The sequence below is a fragment of the Cataglyphis hispanica genome, chromosome 10 (genome assembly GCF_021464435.1).
Source record: "Cataglyphis hispanica isolate Lineage 1 chromosome 10, ULB_Chis1_1.0, whole genome shotgun sequence".
NCBI classification, from domain to species: Eukaryota; Metazoa; Arthropoda; class Insecta; order Hymenoptera; family Formicidae; genus Cataglyphis; species Cataglyphis hispanica.
In genome coordinates, this window is record NC_065963.1 from 3640212 (window position 1) to 3661974 (window position 21763).

A 21763-nucleotide genomic window follows, 5' to 3' on the forward strand; every position below is an offset into this window, starting at 1 on the left:
CCTTTTAAAATAACCCGTTAAAACAAGAATATATCAAGAATTATGATTATTCCTTTTTGTTCTTTTTCTGAATATTTTACGTAAATATAATTTTTCAAGTAATTATATAATCTATTCTTATATTATGCGTTTATACTCTTGTATTAATTATATAATATATATGTAATTCTTTAATTCTACAGAACAATTCTATAAATATCGTCTCCGTATATTTAAAAGTTCTAAATAACTTTTAATACAGAAGAGCTGTCTATCTCATTTACAGCTGTGTCAGCCTCTGTAAGTTAGATAGACAATGCAGATATTGCTACACGTCATTTATAAAGCAAGGAGCAGCAAGATTGACATGAGCTGCATCTCATATTGCCAGAATCTTAATATTTTGCATTTATTTAATCTTTGCATCTTTTTCTCAGGCTTTTTGATGAAAGTTTCGATTTTGATAAATTCTCTTTTTATCACAAATTTTGTAATGATAATTTTAGCACGTATTAATTCTTCGCATTTGTATAACTGAATGGTAAAGAACATAATGACGAGTTTTACGCTTTACATTTGCATGTTTCTAGTTCGGTCAAGTAGACTCTATTCTCTTTATGAAGTGCCACATACAAGTGGCACTAAAATGACATAGAAAACCATAAAGCTCTCTGGCGACATTTCTTTCTCTCTCTCTCTCTTTCTCTTAATTTCAGCAACTACAACGCGACCTACTTGAAACTTAAAGCGAACGCGCTGCGTATTATTGTGCGCACGATCACGAACTCATTAGTATATGTTGCAATCTCGATAAATGTATTTTTATATAGCGCAAAAATCATCATAATCAACTTCTTCGCGATGCTCCTATTTTATTAAACAAAATAGCAAGTATTTATCGTCAGTACCAGCGCGTATATAAGCTTACATTATCGTACATTTTATCGTTGCCGGCTATATAATCACTCTAACTAAACTATACAACACATAGACACTATAGAAACGCTCTCGTTTCTGCGATTATCCGCAAGTATCGGGGAGATTAATGGAAGGAGGGTGACAATCCCGAGGGGAGAAAATTGTTCGGGATGAGACAACGCTTGCGTTAAGGAGAAACTGGTTGGCACCGTCATCTATTTCCAGCAATCCCGTCACACGCAACGGCCGAAAAAGTTCTCTCCACCGGATTGTGGAGCGATGCTCTATAAATACGCGCTTACGGGAGCATATAACGTAATGTATACAAGTGTGTGCACATCCGATCCCCCCGCCTATGAACTCACTGCCGTCAATTAGTCAGCGATCGTCTTATCGTCTTGTTTTGACTATTTTTCACTCGTTCCTTCTTCTTGAGAGGGATATCTGAATCCCTTTTTATTCGCCTATGTGCGACCGTAAATCGATGCCTTGTAACACTTGGGTCACATAGTCACGATTACGGCTCGTTCGGTTCGTCTCGTGATTATCAGCATTTTAATCTGCCGTCGTACCACTAATTAGTATGTAGCTTTTATTGAACAAATTTTCCTTCTTTTTGCGATAATTCAAATTTGTATTTTATATTAATATATATTTACATATACACACATACATATTGTATATTAAGAAACTAATTATATATTAAGAAACTAATTAATAATATATTGATACAATATCGCTATTAAAAAATATTTATACACCTTTTATAATTAATAATATGACAGTTTGTTCTATTAAATTTTATGATGCAAATTATAAGAATACAATTAGACATATGACACTAACAAAAATTATTTATTGACTTTCAATAATCCAATATTTCTTTTATTTCTATGCAGAACTATTTATTTTTTATTAATATATGTAAAATTATTTTATTATTAAAATAGATTTTATTATTAATTTAAAATAAATTTTATTATAAAATTATTAAAATTTTTTTTTGTTTGTAAAATTTAAACAGATTTGGTGCAGTGGTTAAAAAATGCGATATAAACAAAACTGAAAGATCGCAATGTGATTTAATTAATGCAAAATAATTCTAATATAAATACAAAAATTAAAAATTTTTGCTTTTTTTGTGTTTAAATAATTTTCATGATTCACACAAACTTAAAGATGACGGAAATGAAAGCAAAATCAACGAGAAAAGTTTATAATTATAATTATTTATCTATCAGGTACACGTCTGTCCTGATATTTATTACAAAGAAAACATGTTTTGCCGAAACACTTGATCTTTTTTTAGCGGATTGACACGTTAGCAGCGATTACTTTAGAACGCGTATTTTATTCATCAAAATAATCGAGAACTAATAAAAAAGTGGCTAGAAACAAACAAAATTTGACAGCAAAACGAAATAATTAATTAAAGTGTACGAGAGAGATTATTTATAAAATTCTCGCTATTGCAAATATATATGGTGCATGTAATCCATCGAGACTAATGCGATTTTCTACATTTGTTATTCATGGTGCAAAAATACATTTCTACTCGACTTTTCTGCGAAACCGTCAAATCTGGGTATTCGACGAAGCACGATTTAGATCGAAAGGGAACGGCATCATAAACAACATTAGATTTTGGCAATCAAAACGAGATTTCTAGAAAAAGAAACGGTGAATCAAATTGCGATGATGCAAAAGGAAAGGCGAATCAAATTGCGATGATGCAAAATGTATAAAAATCATGACTTGATTATTTTTATATTTGACATCTGTTTCTCTCGATTTGTTGAATTGCGAACTTTGTCTTTGTGTCGTGAAATCCGCCACAGATCGATTCTTATTGTGATGTATATTATCCAAATTTTTAAAACAAAATGCTTAGTATTGTCGATTTTATTTCACCGATCTCTGCTAACAAAATGCATAAAAAAAAATAAAATCGAAAACTATACATCTATGAGAAAAATATTACTTGCATATACTTGTGGATTATCGCAGAAACGAGAGCGTTTCTATAGTGTTTCTATGTGTTGTATAGTTTAGCTAGAATGATATTATAGCTCGCAACGATAGAAGATGCGCGATAACGTAAGCTTATACACGCGCTAGTACTAACGATAAATACTTCCTATTTTGTTCAATAAAATAGAAACATCGCGAAGAAGTTGATTACGATGATTTTTGCACTATATAAGGACGCATTTATCGGGATTGCAAAAAATACTAATGAGTTTTAAGTAGCAATATCACACTCGATAGAAACTTCATTTTCGCTTCGTGATCATACGCACAATAATACGCAGCGCGTTCGCTTTAAGTTTCAAGTAGGTCGCGTTGTAGTTGCTGAAATTAAGAGAAAGAGAGAGAGAGAAAGAAATGTCGCCAGAGAGCTTTATAGTTTGCTATATCATTTTAGTGCCACTTGTATATGGCACTTCATAAAGAGAATTGAGCCTACTTGACCGAACTAGAAACATGCAAATGTAAAGCGTAAAACTTGTCATTATGTCCTTTATCATTCAGCTATACAAATGCGAAGAATCTCAATACAAGATCAAACCACTATTATATTGAGAGTGTAGAGTTCTAAGAATAATCATCATATATTTGGCGATGATTTCTCAAAGACCACATTGGAATTTTTAACCTTTTATGTGGATAATAGTTAACGCAATATTGACGCGCAAGGACCGTGCCTATAAATGGCAAGCATTTTACTCACACGTGGACTACGAAACGAAGCTGTGATTTTTTTTTTCTATATTAAAAATATCTTGTCTGACACGGACGTTGGCAGATAAATTTACCATTCACCATGTGATTTACAGAAACTCAATGACACGCGGAATGTTGATATCTGTGCGAGGTACAATAATGTCTATTAGTATGTCATTCGATAACGTGTGAAAGATAGCAAAGAAAAGAAGCACTGCAATATAAATAAGCTATATTTGAAAACCGATATTTTATAAAAAGTTTTTGCATGTAAGCAATATGATTATAAGATAAAATCAAATCTAATGTTGACGAGAAGACAATTTATTTGCGCGACGTCGCCTCGTGCATTGCGATCCGATTCATCGAATCTAATCTTCTCGCTTTTGCAAATATCAATCAGATAAAGACATTCCACGATCAAAGAAGATTAATGATTGAAGATGATTAATGAATGAGTGCTTAGACAAAATACATTAGAGGAGATTCAATTTTACTCTAATGCGGGCGATTTCAACGCGATCTGAAGCGGATGTACGCGATAATGATACGAGGAAACGACCACGCGTGACCCTGGCATTACGCGAATATACTCGCTATTAATTTAAATTCATCATTGCCTACACATGAAATCGCGTCACCTCGCATCTCGCTTGTTTAAAGCATTTAACACACTTGTCTGTATTATTGCGTATCATATTTCCAAATTTATTGATGTTTTATTTGTTCGATAATAACTATTAGTCTGCTCATGTTGTTATAGAAAGTGAGTGAATCATGTTCTATATAAAATACAGACGGTCATATTATGTCTACAGCTTGGCTTGTTTAAGAAATGGTCCAACGCGAGAATGAATTGAGGATGTATTTAAATAAAGCAAACTTTTCTCTCTTAGTCAAAAAATTTCATAATCGGCTAAAAAAGACTTTCCTGTTCCGCGTTTGCAAATATTTTACAATTTATCGAAAACGAATCGAGAAAAAATCCGAAAAGTGAGCCAGATAAACTATTTTCTCTATTTTTATCCGTTAAAGGATATCTTATAGATCGAATAGATCGTGTAACTATATATAACGATTCTCGTAATCGCTTGCAGAGTATTTCGAATAACCTTCCCGATCCCTTCTTTCCGTCATTAACGTATAGCGGTTTCCCCTATCGGTTTTGCGGTAAGTTCTCGTTGCTTTCTTTGATCAGAGAGGATTTTACCACATGCGCGCGAAACACGCGTCACCGATAAGACGTAACGAACCGTATGGCCGCAGACGAGAGCGTGCTTCTCGTTCTTGACTTTGAGAACGATAGACCGGATCAGCCAAGCATTCGTTTCTTTCGTGTCAAGAAATGACGGGAAAGGAAAGTCGGCCGATTTTAGGCACGCGCCGCGACGACTTCTCGGACACGTTATGTCATGCGACCTCTGTTTGCCTTTTTTGCCCGCGGCTCTTTTCACCGTGACCGCGGACTCTCGCGGCTCGACTCGAAAAAACACCGTTTTACTCTTAACCCAGCGAGATCACCGGGGAACGGATCGTTTGTTCTTCTCTAGCTCGATGGAGAAAGTGAAAAGGCTTGGCATGTTGATTCGTGGGAGGAAGGGACGAAACTTTTAGTCGGCTTTGTAAGTTTATATGGGATTTCTAACGGACGTGTGAATAAATTATCGGTCTAAGCAATTAACATCGCCGCGAAGTGATGCGTTACGCGATACGCAAATAAAATACATGCAAAGGCTCGGAACTAGACAGATTTCTTTTACAAGATATCAATTTTATTTGCTTAATTTTTTTGAAAATTTTTTAAAACGTATTTAAATAAATTATATTTTTTATAATTTATATATTTGTTTGATTTAACGTTAATATCGAGAATTTTAATTTCTAAAATTAGATTCGTATATCTTTCTCGATTTATCACAATTAATCTATTGAAAGATTGTTGAATATTCTATTATCGAAACAGTGTCGCTGAATCAATGATGTCATGCCGCACGATGACGTAAGACGCAAACAACCAACACTGTACATAAGCACGATCATAAAATGCCGAAATATTATCGGAGTAACCGAGCCAGAGTAAGCACCTCGTGTTCAAAATATCAGACCTCTTGTTTTTCATGAAACAAACGAGCGCAAATATGATTCATAATTATTAAAATAGTTTTCTATTTCTTTCGAGTTGATACTATCGCGTTTAAAGACAAAATTATAATTTAGAAATTAATAGGAATAAATAGAAATATTAAAAATTAATTACATTAAAAAATGAATTTTTAATCTACAGTTATCTTATCATATTTTTAATTTTTAACATTTCTATTAATTTCTATTAATTTTTATTACTAAAAATGTTAAAAATTAATTATATTGAAAAATGCACTTCAATATACAGTTACTTTATCATATTTTGTTAGTTTTAAATATAATCATATAAGAAAAAGAGATTCGATAAAACTTATTTATTATTATTTGATAGTATAATCTTATAATCGTATCTGGAAAAAATTATATTTCTGAAATTTTAATCGACCTTATTCCTTCACAAATTACTATGAGATTAGTCTTGGTATGGAGATCGGTCTTTGCGGCGCGCGTATCCTCGTGCATGTTCTTCATAATCAATTGCCGATGGGTTCGGTAATGATCCGGAGGCTAAAGTGTTGCGCTGAAAATGCTAGAATAATTGGCGCTTAATTGGAAACTCGATACTCGATACTCTTCGGTATATTAGCTTCGTCTGCAGAGCGCGCGCTAATGTCAGATGAGTTGCCGCATTATAGGGTTGTACGAAATAGTATTTGATTCCAAGATCGATACACGAAATCTGCTGTTCCGATGTAACGATTATTTAAACCGATTCGCGAATATGTAACAATCGCTCATGCCCGAGTCTAGAATATTTCGGCAAATCCGGGATTCGATTTCGTGTCTAGAGATAAAATCGCCGTGAAAAGAACGTCGAAAGGAAGAATATGTATATTGGACGCACATTTTACATTGCACGTTTGTGTATTTTTTTTCATGTGCAAAGTCGGAACGACGATCATTTAGCCTCGATGCAACATCGCGCGTCTGAATCACGCGGTCTTTTTCTCCTTTCCTGGTAGGTCTCCTTTCCTCTTTTAACTGCCGTAACGGCCCTTTACTTTCTATAGCGACGCGCTAGTTGTATGCGGCTAAAAACGAATGAAAGATATATCAGAAATACAGAAAAAATGACGGAGATTTATTTATATCTTACGATCTCTCGATATAAAATGTAAATAATTGATATTACGATATTTTTGTAGAATGACCGTTTGACAATTTTGCTTTCCTTTTTTTTTTAGCGATGCCATTAGATTGATATTTCGTGAAAAATACTAAAATCGTCGGTCTGCATGATTAAATATCTTTGTTCAACATATTTTAAGAAATCTTTTTCGAACGGCAAAAAAAGAATATGTTTTTGATGAATAAATATTGATTTAAATTCTTCAGAAATTATCTAAACATTTAGGTCAAAGTACTTGATAAAATATATGATTTAATTTTGATATCGATATACAAAATAAAACAGGAATCAAACAAATTTATCCTTTCCTTCAGAGTATATTTGTGAGTGATGACTCACGTCTCTCGGCATGCTTTCACTATCATTGAGACATCGCTACGTGGCACGGCCGAATTTTGGGACATCGTTGTATTTCAATTATACGTTTTCAAATAGATGCGAATATAAATTTTGCCATTTGGATACGTTGGTTTTAAAAACTGTCAAGAGTTGTCGTACACTTTTGTTATTGCAAACAATTTAAAAATTACGATAGAAATGTATCGAATTTCTGACAATTGTGATTTTTCTACAATTTGTAATACGTTCATTTACATTACTTATTAACCCGGTTGACTTCAATTTTGATTGTGATTCATAAAACGATTCATTTACATAAAATTGAATTTAAACGATGATCTAACTTTGCTAAATCGAACGGAATGATATTCCGTTCAATACAGCTTCAAACTCACTATAGGAAAGGTCGAAACTCTCGTTCTCGTTCTCACGAAGCTGTGAAATAAAGCCGCGACAACGAAAGGTCGGTTGAGAATTTGTCGGATGTTAGACAATGGACTATTAGAGCAGTTTTGGGGTAAGCCACGGTTCTCTTTGCAAGGAGGTGCGAAGTGGTGATGAGGATGGCAGCGAGGGTGGTCGAGAGAGCACTCGCCATACATCCTTACCAGCCTACATTCATCTTTCTTTTTCCGCGGCTGTTTACTTCATCGAGGGAGGAAAAAGACGTAGATATTTGTCGCTTTGTGTGAAAAGATCGACGGATTTCTTTGTACATCACCCCGCGGAAACGTCTGCATATTGTTACGAGATTTCCGGTTTAAAGTTGACTCGAGACAAAGCCACTGAAACATAGCGATGATAATCACTTTTACTGATAATCTGCGATCTAATCTTCGGAAAATATATTTATGTAAAAATTTATCATTTTTTATCATTATTTTGAACATATTTATTAAATAATATAAAAATGTGTTTTTCTCAAATGTCATTTTGCTCGATATAATGTTTATGCTTATGTATTTCTTTTAATTATATATATATATATTTAATAAATATGTAATTACAGTTTATGAATAGATCATTCATTGTGTCAATTTCAAGATCAGCTGTTGTAATTTTTAGCATACTTTGACACCTACATACGTTAAGATATATATATATGCTTATGAATCGAAATAGCATAATTGCTTAAATTCCGTTCTAATGATATAATACGCCATGCGAGGTGATGATAATTAATGCAAAGGTCAGTTTCATCAATGATACATACATTCTCATCATCACAAAGTGGAAATGCCTTGACATTCATTCTAATTATCATAATGCGACTGAGATATTATTTCGTGATGTGTGAAACTACTAGATAAAACTAGTTACTTGTAAAGTTTAAACATTAACTTGGGAAATCTATATTAAATGTGATAAAATTTTTCATATAATAACGTGGATGTAACAAATTTTTATGTTTTACTTCAATATCTTTATATTTGAGCTAATCTCGTATAGTACAATCGATCATAAAGCATTTCAATAATTTCTTTGATGCCGGATGACCCACTTTCTACCATTGTAGATCTATTTCGCGACATCCGCTTAATTTTTTATCGATAGCTCTTGGGTGGCTCGGCATAAATTTAGATCAAATTTTGAACAATTTTGTAAATATAGTGTCTGAGAGATCTGCTTACTGCTTACGCATTCATAATTGTACAATGGTATCCTCTAATTTGATAAACTTATAATAGATTTATGGCAAATGTCAAAATTTTCTATAATTTTATCAATTAATATCATGACGTATGTCATTTAAACGTCGTATTTTCACATATAATCATAATGATTTTAATTTTGCTGAAAAAGTAAATAAATTCTATCAAAGTATCAATTCTTTTTTTATCTTTGATAAATTCTAATTAATTACCATCACAACTTATTAATATTCATAGTTGTTGAAGATTTATATTCTGGATATCCTGAACAATTTTCTGCACGACTTGCAACGAGCAAAATGCACGGTAATATCGAGTTCCAGCTCATTAATTTCCGCTACTACATTCACGCGCATACGTGTTCTACTGGTATTAAGTCGATACTTACACGAGATGATTGAATTACATACGATAATTGTTGGCCGGTTACTCATTTCGAAGCTGAACTCGAATATATAATTTTCCGATCTTAAGGAAATTTAAGCGCACTCTCGTTCGAAGATGTATATGCATTATTGCATGGAAACAAAAAAAGAATTTTTGTCAAAATTTAATTTACTATTAAATATGCATTTTTTACGTCACGATGTATCATTTCCCTATCATCTTTTTCTAATCGTATATTTTATTTTTCTAATTTAGTACCTCAGTCCTTATTAGTGTTTTAGTCTCTTTACATTCTTCGTGCCAATCGTTATATATATATATATATATATATATATATATATATATATATATATATGTTTTATGTACGTAATTCATTTACTCGGCTTATTTTTGCTGCATAGCAAGTTTACGGAATGCGATAGATTTCATTTGAATTAAATGTTGTAATCGTGCGGTTAGTTACGTGGTAACGTAAAAACAAACATCTGCGGCAAGCGCGAACGGAAATTAAGCAGAGGCGAATATATATCTCGCATAATCTATACGATTCCGCCAAAAATGTGGCCGGGCACAATCGCGGCGCTCCGCGACATATCCGTTGCGAAAAGTCGGTGAGGTAACCGAGACGAGATTGAGACGCGGTTGACGCCGAGATTGTGATGTAAAATAGTATGCGGTTTAAGTCTGCGGGTCTTGTCATTCTTCGCGTGGCTACGGACGTTTATTGTTAGCACGACGAATCTGGCCGTACAATACGCTTCAACGATAAAATATCGCTGCATATATATTTATCGTATAAACAAGCATAAATTCTTCACGGGATAGAATTACTTGCAGATTTTCTGCAAGTATAAAGAGATATTTGTGTAACAGCGTCATACATATATTGGTCGGACAATATGCTCTCGTTGCCAAATCAATTGAAAAAATCGTCGGTTGACATTTAGTCTAAGTTACAACTTAGTCTTGATGTGATTGTCTCGAATTATGTGAAAAAAAAAAAAAGCAAACAACCTGCCAATCGGAGGATCAAAGTGACTGACCGACGTGACGCGCGAAGGCTACTTCTAAACTTCTCTCGCGACGCGCCGGTCCAGTTCTCCCGTTGATCTATTCTCGATCCGCGCGCCCGGAAATGGGCTCCTCGGGGAACTGTTTGCTTTTGCCAAACAAAGCGGCCACACGGCCTCTATCCAGGGCGATGTACGAATACCAGTTCTCACGGGGAACAGTGCTCCTCTTGTATGTACGCGTCTGTGTATTCAACCCGAAAATTTCGCGATTCATTCTACATCTGTTTTAGCAGGTGTGATCTATCTTTGATGAGATATAGATCAATCGGATATCAATAGATCTTTGTCTATAGATTTTAGAATTGTTATTGTGAGAAATATATCCTAAAAACTTTTTTGCTCTATGAAATGTTTTCTTGTGTCTATTAATTATATATATTTAAAATTTTCTTATTTTATTTTCTTATTCTTATCAATCTACTTTTTAAATATACGCTTGGTTTTTTTAAAAATATTTTTTATATTACGCATTTAGAAAAGAAAATAATATCATAACACAAAAAATTCATTTTTGTCACAGAATTAAAATTCTAAAGTTTAATTTTTTAAATAACAACAAGAGAATATACGAAATTTTTTGTTTTATGATATTAAACCTGTATATTGAATCTTAATTATAAAAAAATCTTAATAATCCTAATTTTTTTATGGATCCTTTTTTACCTTATTTTACACACATACACAGTCAAATAAAAAAAATTTAATTATAATAACCTTATCAATTAAATCTCTTATCTGAGGAACGATATTTATTCGTGACCTGACGATTTATATGATTACAAAGTAATTTTTTGGGGACAAATAGAGCGCAGGAGAAAACTAACTAGACTATATAAACAACGGCAAAATATATTTTAAAATATTATAAACTACATCGAAAACCTCTTCTGCGCTTTTGCGACCTCTCGATCGCCTGATATTCATTTTTCGAATGTTTGCGGAAGTTTAGCCGCTCACTCCTTATGGCACATTTGCCCGCGCGCGAGAGGCGGATGTGAGATCGCGAAACGCTTCAGACATTATTTTCACTGAAAGCATATATGAACGCCCGTCAAAACACACATCGCCGATACAATTGTTCATGCTTCGGGCGGCACCATCGATTAGGTCGACGAATTGCTCGTCGATGTATACCTTCGCGGCGATCTCGCACATATACACAGGATGAAACATTATTTAACGAAATCCGTATCGTTGCAGCGGGAATCGTTGAATGGATATCTCAATAGAGCCATTCGTGCGTGCCGTGTACGGGGTTTGGAAATATAAGGAATTTTTGCCACTATATTTTTGCTTCGAAGTGTATTCGTCTTAATAAAATAATATCTAACTACTAATAGAAAATATAAATGAGTAACATTATTATAGTAATACATTATATCAGAAATTTAACAAAATTATGGATTAAAGTAGACGAGAGACAAACTTAATTTAGTAATTATTTCAAAAATTTTAATTTAGTTGAGCTAATTGTAATATAAATATTGCATTTCAAAAATCTGCTATTGTCGCACTGTAATTAAATACATCAATTATTCGTTTTGTGAATGATTAATATTAGGAATTGTGAAATTTATTCGCATAACTTCTTTCGTAAGTTATATGATAGAACTCACATTTGATAATCGTTTGCGCAAAAGTATATGTGTATTATTAATACTGAGAATTTTGACGTACTGAAACGGCGTTACAATGATGATTAAATATTACAGAAAGAGATAATATTAATTGGTCAATTAATTGATAAACATCTCTAATTTATATCACAGTAGTTATGTGAAAAAGCTTATAACATCTTCATAAAAATCGAATATTTTGTTTCTACTAAGATTATAAAGCAAGCACGAAGACTTGCGAAATTACTTGGCGGTTATCGCGCATCTTCAAGGCCTGCCAAGATAAATGTAAAGCGAGCACAATTGCCGCTGGGCATCTCGCGGCCGCAAATACGATGAGAACACGTGCGATGAATATGCTCGGTCGGTGCATCACGGTTTAACGACTTAATAGAGTTAATGACCGTCGGAATAACTATCCTCAGAGGCTGGCTAGAGCAAACAAAAACGTGGGATCCGTTACGTAAGCTAATTGAAGCGAGAGCAGCTCAATGATCAGCGGACGACTGGCACCGATTGATTTCTCACGAGATTCGTGAGTATTCATTAAGAGCTCTTGCCTTTCACCTCACTTTATAATCAGTCTCATTCGTTGTTATAGGATGGACGTGGATACTTATTTTAGCCGATACATCATATATGTATACAGAACGTCCCGAAATTTTGACGCATAAATATATGTCTGGCATTCTTTCTTGAGACTTGACATCAACTTTTTCTCAAGGAAAATATAAGATCATTATATTTCCACAATCTTTTAAGTTTGATATTTTACCACGTGGACTTTGAGCTTTAAATTAAAATTCTATTCCAAATTTATTTAACTATTCAGAATAAAGAAGAGTATTATTATTTATTATATATTTTTGTTGAATTCACAGAACATCTATAATCCTTCATTTTCAGTAATTCATTATAAATTTTATAAAACATAGTCTCTAGTTCTCTTTACTTTTCCAAATCAATTTTAAAACACTGAATAAATATTATTATTTGAATTTATAAGCAAATCATATTTAATAATTAAAGAAATTATTCGATTAATTTAATATATAAGTATTTAAATGCTACAAGCTGGCATTCAATAAATATTCAAGTTATATTTAATAATAAAAATATGGGAAACGAAATTTTTGTAATATTTAAAAATATCATTAAGAATGTGTACAAGATATAAAATTTTACTGAGAAAATATAAATAGCATCTCTAAACCTATATAATAGGACTTACTATCAAAAGTTAATCGAGAAAGGTAGCAATCGAAAGTTAAATCTTGAGAAACAAATCTTCGTAAATACAATCGGAGGTATTTGTGCAATTTACACCCCTCGCGAGTGGTCGAAATGACGCTTAACGTATTACTTTTACAGCGAAACGGGTACGCGGTAGATCGTAACAAACGACACATGAGAACGTTCTCATTGGGGTGGTAAGTGGTTAGTGAAGTTTCGTAATTTGTTGAACCTGCGTCACTCGGGTCGCTTCGGGTTTCATCCGTGACAAGCTGCAGAAAAAACGGGCAAGCACCGCTTAAGAGACAAGAGATGAAAAATGGCAAATATCGATCGATTAGTAAAAATTTTTGATTTTCATGTATTAATACGACTGTGTTTGTCTTTGTACAAAAATATATAACGATATAATTATCGATTAAAAAAAAATTTTATTTAATAATACAAATTTATAAAAATAATGATAGACAGATTGTGCGATTTAGCCACGCAATTAATTTTTAATAGTGAGAATTTTTTAAAATTTATCGTTTAAATGTCACAAAAGTGTCGTTTTAATATCATAAATGAATAATATGAACGATTAATTTAACATGTGCCGCGTTATTAGTTATAAAAAGAATAATTTAACCAATCCATCATATGCATGTGTATATGTATGGCTAGAAGAAATCGATAAATGCCATTAAAGAATAAACGATACGGTATTTGAGATATCGCGCGATGAATCTATTTATATATAATAACGATGACATAATTGAGAAAATCTGATGTTTTAAAATCTTATTTTGACAACGTCTTGATCGTTTTTAATGCTTTTATCGAATAATTTTGGCAGCAAACTTTTGAATAAGATATACTTTTTAAGATGAATTTTTAAGTAAATTAGCGTTAACAAACACACTCTGATCTATATACATCTGATAAATGTAATTGCGTATTTTCTTCACATTTATCATTAAAATTGACAAAATTAAAAAGGGAGAATTTAAAATTATGCTTATGGATTCAAAAAATATCAAATACAGAGAAGAGAAAAAAATTAAGATCGTTATATGGCAATAATATTATTATTTATTATTTATATAAACATTATATCGTTTTTTTTTTCCATAGACATTTCACAATTATCCATGTTGCAATATGTCGGAATTTAACAACATTTATTAAGAATTAATAATAGAAAGAGACAGTTCTCGTTGTAATTGCAGGGAAAAATTAATTCTCGTTATTCAAGATCTTCCTCGCAATAGAGTTGAACTCGATGAGACTGAAAACTTCCCAAAACTGGTTAATGCGCTTTTCCCAGTGTCGAGGGATTGACGTGCGAGTGACAGATCGCAGCCCGCGGGTTTGTCGGTCGTTGTGAAAGAATCGACGTCGCATTCTTCTCGGAAAATCGGACGATTTCCGCAATTTCGCGACCATGGCCGAGAGAGGATTGGGATATTTGGTCGAGCCGGAATTATTTGAACGCGTTGTCTTCTGAAACGTGAGGATATGAAGGTTCATATAAGATCACCCTTGCTTGGGTGGTCCCACAAACTCTCCGGTGGATCCGCTTACCGATGTTGGGAATTAAGAACGCGCGTGCGTTATTTATAAACATCTACTAGTATACACGATTTTTAATTCTTTTATTCCTGTACGTGTAATATACAATATCAAAATGTCGATCTGTATTTGATTAAAAGGCTTTTTATGAATTGTTTTATTTTTTTATGCGTGTTTGCGCTACGCTTGGAAAATGGCTTTTTATAGTAGAAAAAATTGTTTTTTTTATTATAATTTGCTTTACTTTTAACAAAATTAGTAATAAAACATGACAATTCTTGTTCATTTCCAATTATTATATAATTATTTATTGATACATTATATAACCGATCGTCAGGCTCGGTCTCTTTCGAGTGGAAGGACTTGTTCCTGCGGTGAGAAGCTGTTAAAATGCAAAGGCGAGGTTAAATGACTAGGCCATCCCCCTCTGTCCTTTCATCCTGGACACAGATTCGACGAGCGTGTGTGACTCTCCTTAGTATTCTGCACGATGCCGCTCTTCTTTTTCGCGCCACGATGCCACCCTTTTTCCTCCCCCTCTCTCCCGCCACCCCTTTATTCCACTCCATGTAACATGTTCTTCGCATTAATATAGCATGGCTTAAGACAAAGATCGGCCATCACATCTCACTCCCCTTTTCTTCGTCCTTCTCTCTTCCGTTCGCTATCACCTCTTCTCTTCTTCTTATCGACTTTGTTCTTCCTGTGTCATATCGCTTTTCTCTTTTGCACGTCCTGGAGGACGCGAAAGGCTGGACGTATATATTCGTTAAGTCGAAGCCTCGGAGAAGTCTCTTAAATTGGAGGGATTTCTTCGTTCCGACCTGCCTCGTACGTGCTGGATCTTGACCTTTGAGCACTTTTTTTCTTCTCAGGACGCAGCCTTCGTCGCTACTAAATCACACAAAGCTGTTCTATACAGACATTGTGATTTCAACAGTCAGTTTAGTAAAGTCAATTGATGAATAGATAGTTTGATATTAGTCACATTAATAATAACTAATACATTATGTTCCATCACTACATTGCAAACAGCGTCATATATATATATATATATATATATATATATATATATATATATGTGTGTGTGTGTGTGTGTGTGTGTGTATGTCATATATACATGTATATGTACATATACGCACAGTATGTTAGTGAGATATTAATAACTATTATTTAATAATTGTACTTATCTGTCATAAGATAAAATATTCTTATATAGAGCTCGATATTATTGGGAAATTTCGCTATATATAATCTACTAAAAATATTATTGCATTATAAAAAGTTTTATAAAAGCATTATAAAAATTTTACAATTTTTTTGCGACTTAATTCATTAAAAACAACTGCTATAAGAATAAAATAAAATGTAGAATCAAATTATACACATCACATATATCACACTTTTACTCTGTATTTCATTATATTGTATGATATTATAATTAAAATTAAAAATTATAGCATTTATAATAAATGAATGTATTTGATTCATATATATATATATATATATATATATATATATATATATATATATATGAAAAAAAAATAGAATCTTTTTATGCTTGTAATAATTTTTTAAATTATTATTTTATATTGGTTTGTCTTTAATTTTTATGTGCTAAAAATTTACTAAACTCTTATAGATTGCTGATTATCTACTGTACGCTTTGACCTGTAGATTGCAAGTATTTTGATTGCAAAAACATTATCAGTATTAATACGAAACTATATACGAAAATATATAATGCGATGCTCTCATTCTTTGGCACAACAGTAGTTACATAATTAACGAAATAATAAAAATAATGCACTGCGAAGAAATGTCAAATTTTATCAATCTACAATTATATAAAGTAGAAAGAAAAAATCTGAGGCTACTTTCAAAATTTATTATTATATAAATTTGACTCGTATAAAAAAAAATTTTTGTAACAGGCCGTCACTTATCTTGTGTTTCTTTTTTGTTCTTCTACTTTTTTGAAGTTATTTTCCTTTTTTTTATCATTTAATATTATACCGATTATTTTACAGATTTCTTCTTAGAGAAATCTTAGTCGAAATTTATTCAATTCTCTTAATATATTCGATTTGCATCAATTTTCTCATTTGATTCCATTAAAAAAAAATCGTAAGTATCTCATTCTTTAAATATACCGCTTCTGTTATCGGTGCGATTATGTAAAAAAGTGTTTTGACTGAAGCCAGTTGAAAGTACTGTGTAAGAGATATACATCTGTTATCTCACACGCACGTCAGCATGTGAACAAACGAAGATAGCCTACATACGATGATTCGTTAACACACGGTTTGGAATTGCATCAATGAGAAAAAAATCTATAACGGTGAAAGTATTGTCAGATTCGTACGCGCTATCGATTCTTATCATTGTACCATCACATTATGCAATATTTCGGTGATGGAAATTGGATAAGAAATGTTATGTATATATTAACAGATGTGCTATTTTATATATTTAGCGTTTAGTATTATGTAACTATAGGATTGAAATGCCTTTTCGGAAATTTAAATATTTCTCAGATTCATATATCATTACCACTATATTTTTCTTTTCTCTTGTGCATTACCTTGTATAGTCATCGACACGCCGCATATTCCAGGGCGAACTCCGCTTCGATGTGACCTCATATGGCAACGAAAGTTTTTGGGTAATTACGAAATACAATTCGAATTCATTCTGATCCGTGCATCATTCGTCAAAGTAGAACGCGTTGAGAGAACAAAAAGAAAATGAATATTAGAATGTTAATTGTGCATCTCATGTCTCCGGCAACTTTGCCATCGTAAAGCCCTTCGAAGTTCTTCGTCCTGCACGACGCAGGACGAATTTCCTAGGGCTACTTAACCTGCGCCAACACGTATTTCCCATGCATTTTAAGGATTTCGGACTATAGGGGCGGTGTTTTGTCGAAGTATGAGCACGTAGTTGCCGTGAAAGGATCATAGAGTGGACTTAGCTGCAGAATCCCGTGTAAAACTTGCCCGGAATAACAAAGTTCCGCGTCTCGGGGGCACCGATGCTGCGCGCTTTTCTCCTGGTCAGATTCTTTATTTTTCCCGAAGAGATCTCTATTATGACATTCGACCTCGTTGGCCGATTTATACTCTCGTTATTGGCAGCCTCTCGTTTAACGCTTTACGGCCGCAAAAACCTCGCACATCTATTAGCTTTAATGTTGAAATTTACAATAGCAAAATATATTAAAATATGAGAGGATTTATTTATAGACATCTTTGAAACATTAATGTGTTTAAATATTTGCTGGATGATATGTAGTTATTTAGAAAAAATTAACTTTCTAATTATTTAAAATAATTTAATAATCAGTGATATCTATGATATTTTATTAAATATATATTGAAATAATTTTGTGCGAATACTGATTATATATTTATTTTACTACATTTTATTATATATATATTGTATCGATTATTATTGAATTGATTAAAGTATCCATGGCGAGGATACTCGATAATTTGGTCCATTTATAAAATCTATATACTCACTATTAGTCGATAATGATATGATGCGGGCAATGCTGTAATTGTTTAAAGGGCAGTTTAAATGCGGACCGAATCTCATTAAATTGCCTGTAATAAAACTATATGTGCGAACAATGTACCGGCTGTTTTCTGGCAGGATGTGCCGCGCATCATGGTCGTTATCGCGATCTAAAATGGTCTCTCGCAATGCGTTTTATCTGCGAGCCGTTAAGTCCGGACTTCCGCAATTTCGAAACAACAGGCACGATGGGCGTTGTCGCATTTTTCTCGAATCGCACATCTGCTTATGACTGTTAAGGCTTGAGAGATGAATATTTTAGAATCACTTATTTTAACAATGAGATAAAAGAGCAATTACTATCTTTTACACATATGTATAAGAGATATGTATATATATCTTTTAGACTTCTATACATAGATTTCTATATCTAGACTGCTAACAGTGATATGACAGGTAGCTATTTGCAATTGGGCAGAATATAATCAGGCATAATCAATCGATATTTATTTTTCAAGGGAAAACTTAATATTTAAATTTAATATTACTGTAATATTTAATATTACTTTTATATTAAATGTATACAAAACTTTCATATTAATATTGTAACTTTCTCTTTAAAAATAAATATAGATTGACAAGTTATATTCTGTCAATTATAAATGATTGTTCTGTCTTCATCTGTTCTTACATCGCTATTAATAATCTAGTATATATATAGAAGTCTGTGCTTTTATATTTTTATATTATCCTTTTTTTTAACGAGATGAGTTTCTAATCGAAAAAAAAAGATTGTTTCGCGTTGCAGCGAATGTTTAGATTGTCTCGAACGCGAATTAATAAACGCACCGTCGTGTCGTTAGCCTCGTTAAAACTGAGCTTAAAATTATGCAACGCGTATGCACCGTTTCGCACTCACATTTAGACGTCACGTGCACGCATGAGAGAGTACGGTTTTCTTGTAAGTGCGTGTGAGTGTGTTGGATGTTGCATGCGAATCTTTAAATGATGCCCGACATGGCGTGTAAATGCACCACGGTAATAATACATCTCGTCTAACGCGATTTAAACTTCATTACCGGTGCACGAAGTCGCGCTCGTGAAAGAAGACACGCCAGTTCCGCTCACGTGTTACAGCGTCACACGCTTTGTATACACGCCACATAGACGCCGCATTAAAAAAATGAGACATATCTTGTTTCTTCATGCGAAAATTGTTCTATCAAAAGTAGCTAACAGTTATGTAAATTAAAAACTTATTTTAATATATCTCGATTTACTAACATCAATTTATTATACCTAAATATTATTATATATAAATAATTAATTAAATTTTATATATTTATAAGAAGGAAAAGATACGTGTAGAGAGAAATTAAAAATTTTAGACGTTAATTTTAATTTCAAATTTTGTTATAAATTTAATTTTAGAGAATAACTTCAATTTATTTGATTAGACTATACTTTGTTATAAAAGGAATTTACTATCTCGTTAATCGATCATTGCTGAATGCATTTATATTTTTTATTCGTATATAAGAAACGTCATATGCCCATGTAGAGTTTTTTTGGACGGCATATCCAGTGTATTATTCATACTTATGTACTAACAGAAACGCGCTTGCATAATCGGACGATCCATACATAGCCTGTGGACTCGTCAGATATTCATCCATAACGATACGTTATTTCGGTCGGCTTTTCTAGCTTATACCTCGCTATATGATATGTTCGGTTCTCCATTTTCATCCCGTACAGGCAACGTCATTGACCCGCACTCGAATCCTGGGCAGTTTGCCGGTCGCGCGATTCTTACGGAATCACGACGCGCCGGCAGAATGGCTCGACGATCCTGAATTTATATCGTGTGTTTAGGTGAGAATTGGTTCTTTATGAGGGACACGTGAGGATACTTGGCGATATACACGCTTGAGGATCTCTTACACGTACGTGCCGCTGCTGTTCGCGCGCGTGCGGGCACATATGGTTATCCGGCTTTCGGCGGGGCGTTCAACGAGATAGTGACTTATGAATTTGTCATAAAGCGGAAAAAATTGTAACGAATGCGGGCGATATTTTCGAAATTATTTAAAATGCAAAAAAAAATCAGATTTTAAATTTAATGAATTATTGTTATAAAATGAATTATATGCACGTGTCAATGGATCAATATACTAAACAACTTTTAATCTCTTTGTAAAATGTATTTTTTAATTATAAACTTTAATATGTTGTTATTAAATTCTTAAAGTGAATATTGTCCAAATATTGTCTAAATATTATTAAGAAGCTAAACATTTCTTATTTTTCATGTATATTTTTTTTATGTAATACAAAGTATTCTAATTCATTTATAAATATTAAAAATTATACCAACGGTTTTAAAATTTATCTAATCGAATTGAATTTATTTATATAAATTATTTCTTAACTATTATATGACATTGAATTGTCAAGCTATACAAACTGTCAAAGTATACGATCTCCACAATGATAATATTGATAAAGATATTGCTTATGTTAATGTTATAATTAATAGATCATAATATATAAATTTTCAATTTTACAACTGTATAAAAATTATATGCAATAATGTTAATAATAAATAAAAAATAATATAGATGGAGAGCGCGAAGCGTGCGCGATATTCTGGTACAAAAAAAATACGAGGTTGTCTTCTGTAGCAATAAAACGATAAATTAATTGAGACATTATATTTACATATTATAACCGTTATCGAGAGAATGATAATATATAAATATAAGAATAAGCTTACCGGTTTCTTTTAAAGATTCAAGATCTACAATTTTGATTGGTTTTTTTCAGGACGATGACTTGATTTTCGATCCGGAAGGTAAACAACCCGCGCTTCAAGCGCCAATGATCGAAACGCATCAGGACGAAACCCTTCTTCATAGAATAAAGAGAGGATTTTTCGATTTATTTTCCGCACCGTCGACAACAACGCAAGCGCCGCCAGGTATTAATTTTTTCTTAATAAATAAATAAAGTATAAATAGAAAAAATTGAGTTTGCATTGTTGTATTATTTTGTAAATATTTTATCACATTAAAATATATTGTTGAAAAAAACATTTACATTACTCTAATTTTTCAATTGTTTAATTCTATTTCAAAAAGATAATCAAGATCAAGATCAAACATTTGACAACTCGGTCATCTTCGATGGAAATGAAAGAAATCATACTCTCGATCATCCTGAAACGCCAAGTGCCGAAACGAGTATCGGTATCGAAAGATTGACTCTTGAAAAGGACGAGAACAACGACGAAGAAAACGACGAAGTATGAAAAATCTTTTTAAAAATATTTTACTTTTTATTATCTCATCTGTTTATTATGCTTAATCAGATTGTGTAATATTTTTTATTATTATAAAAATGCTACTACAACACGATAATAGTATTATATATTGTAACAAGATTTATATATATATATATATATAAATATACGTTTGTGCTTTAGATTTTCTTCAA

At 32.6% G+C, this 21763-nt stretch overlaps 1 protein-coding gene across 14 annotated transcripts in view; it reads left to right on the forward strand.

The window, feature by feature from the left end:
* The window catches only part of LOC126852508 (basement membrane-specific heparan sulfate proteoglycan core protein), a 144196-nt gene that overhangs the window by 21356 nt on the left and 101077 nt on the right, over window positions 1–21763 (forward strand). For all 14 annotated transcript variants that reach the window (XM_050597354.1, XM_050597353.1, XM_050597355.1 and 11 more), the window contains exons 2-3: window positions 21095–21248; window positions 21409–21572. In XM_050597354.1, the coding sequence (XP_050453311.1) occupies window positions 21095–21248; window positions 21409–21572 (318 nt within the window). The remainder of the gene's footprint in view (window positions 1–21094; window positions 21249–21408; window positions 21573–21763) is intronic.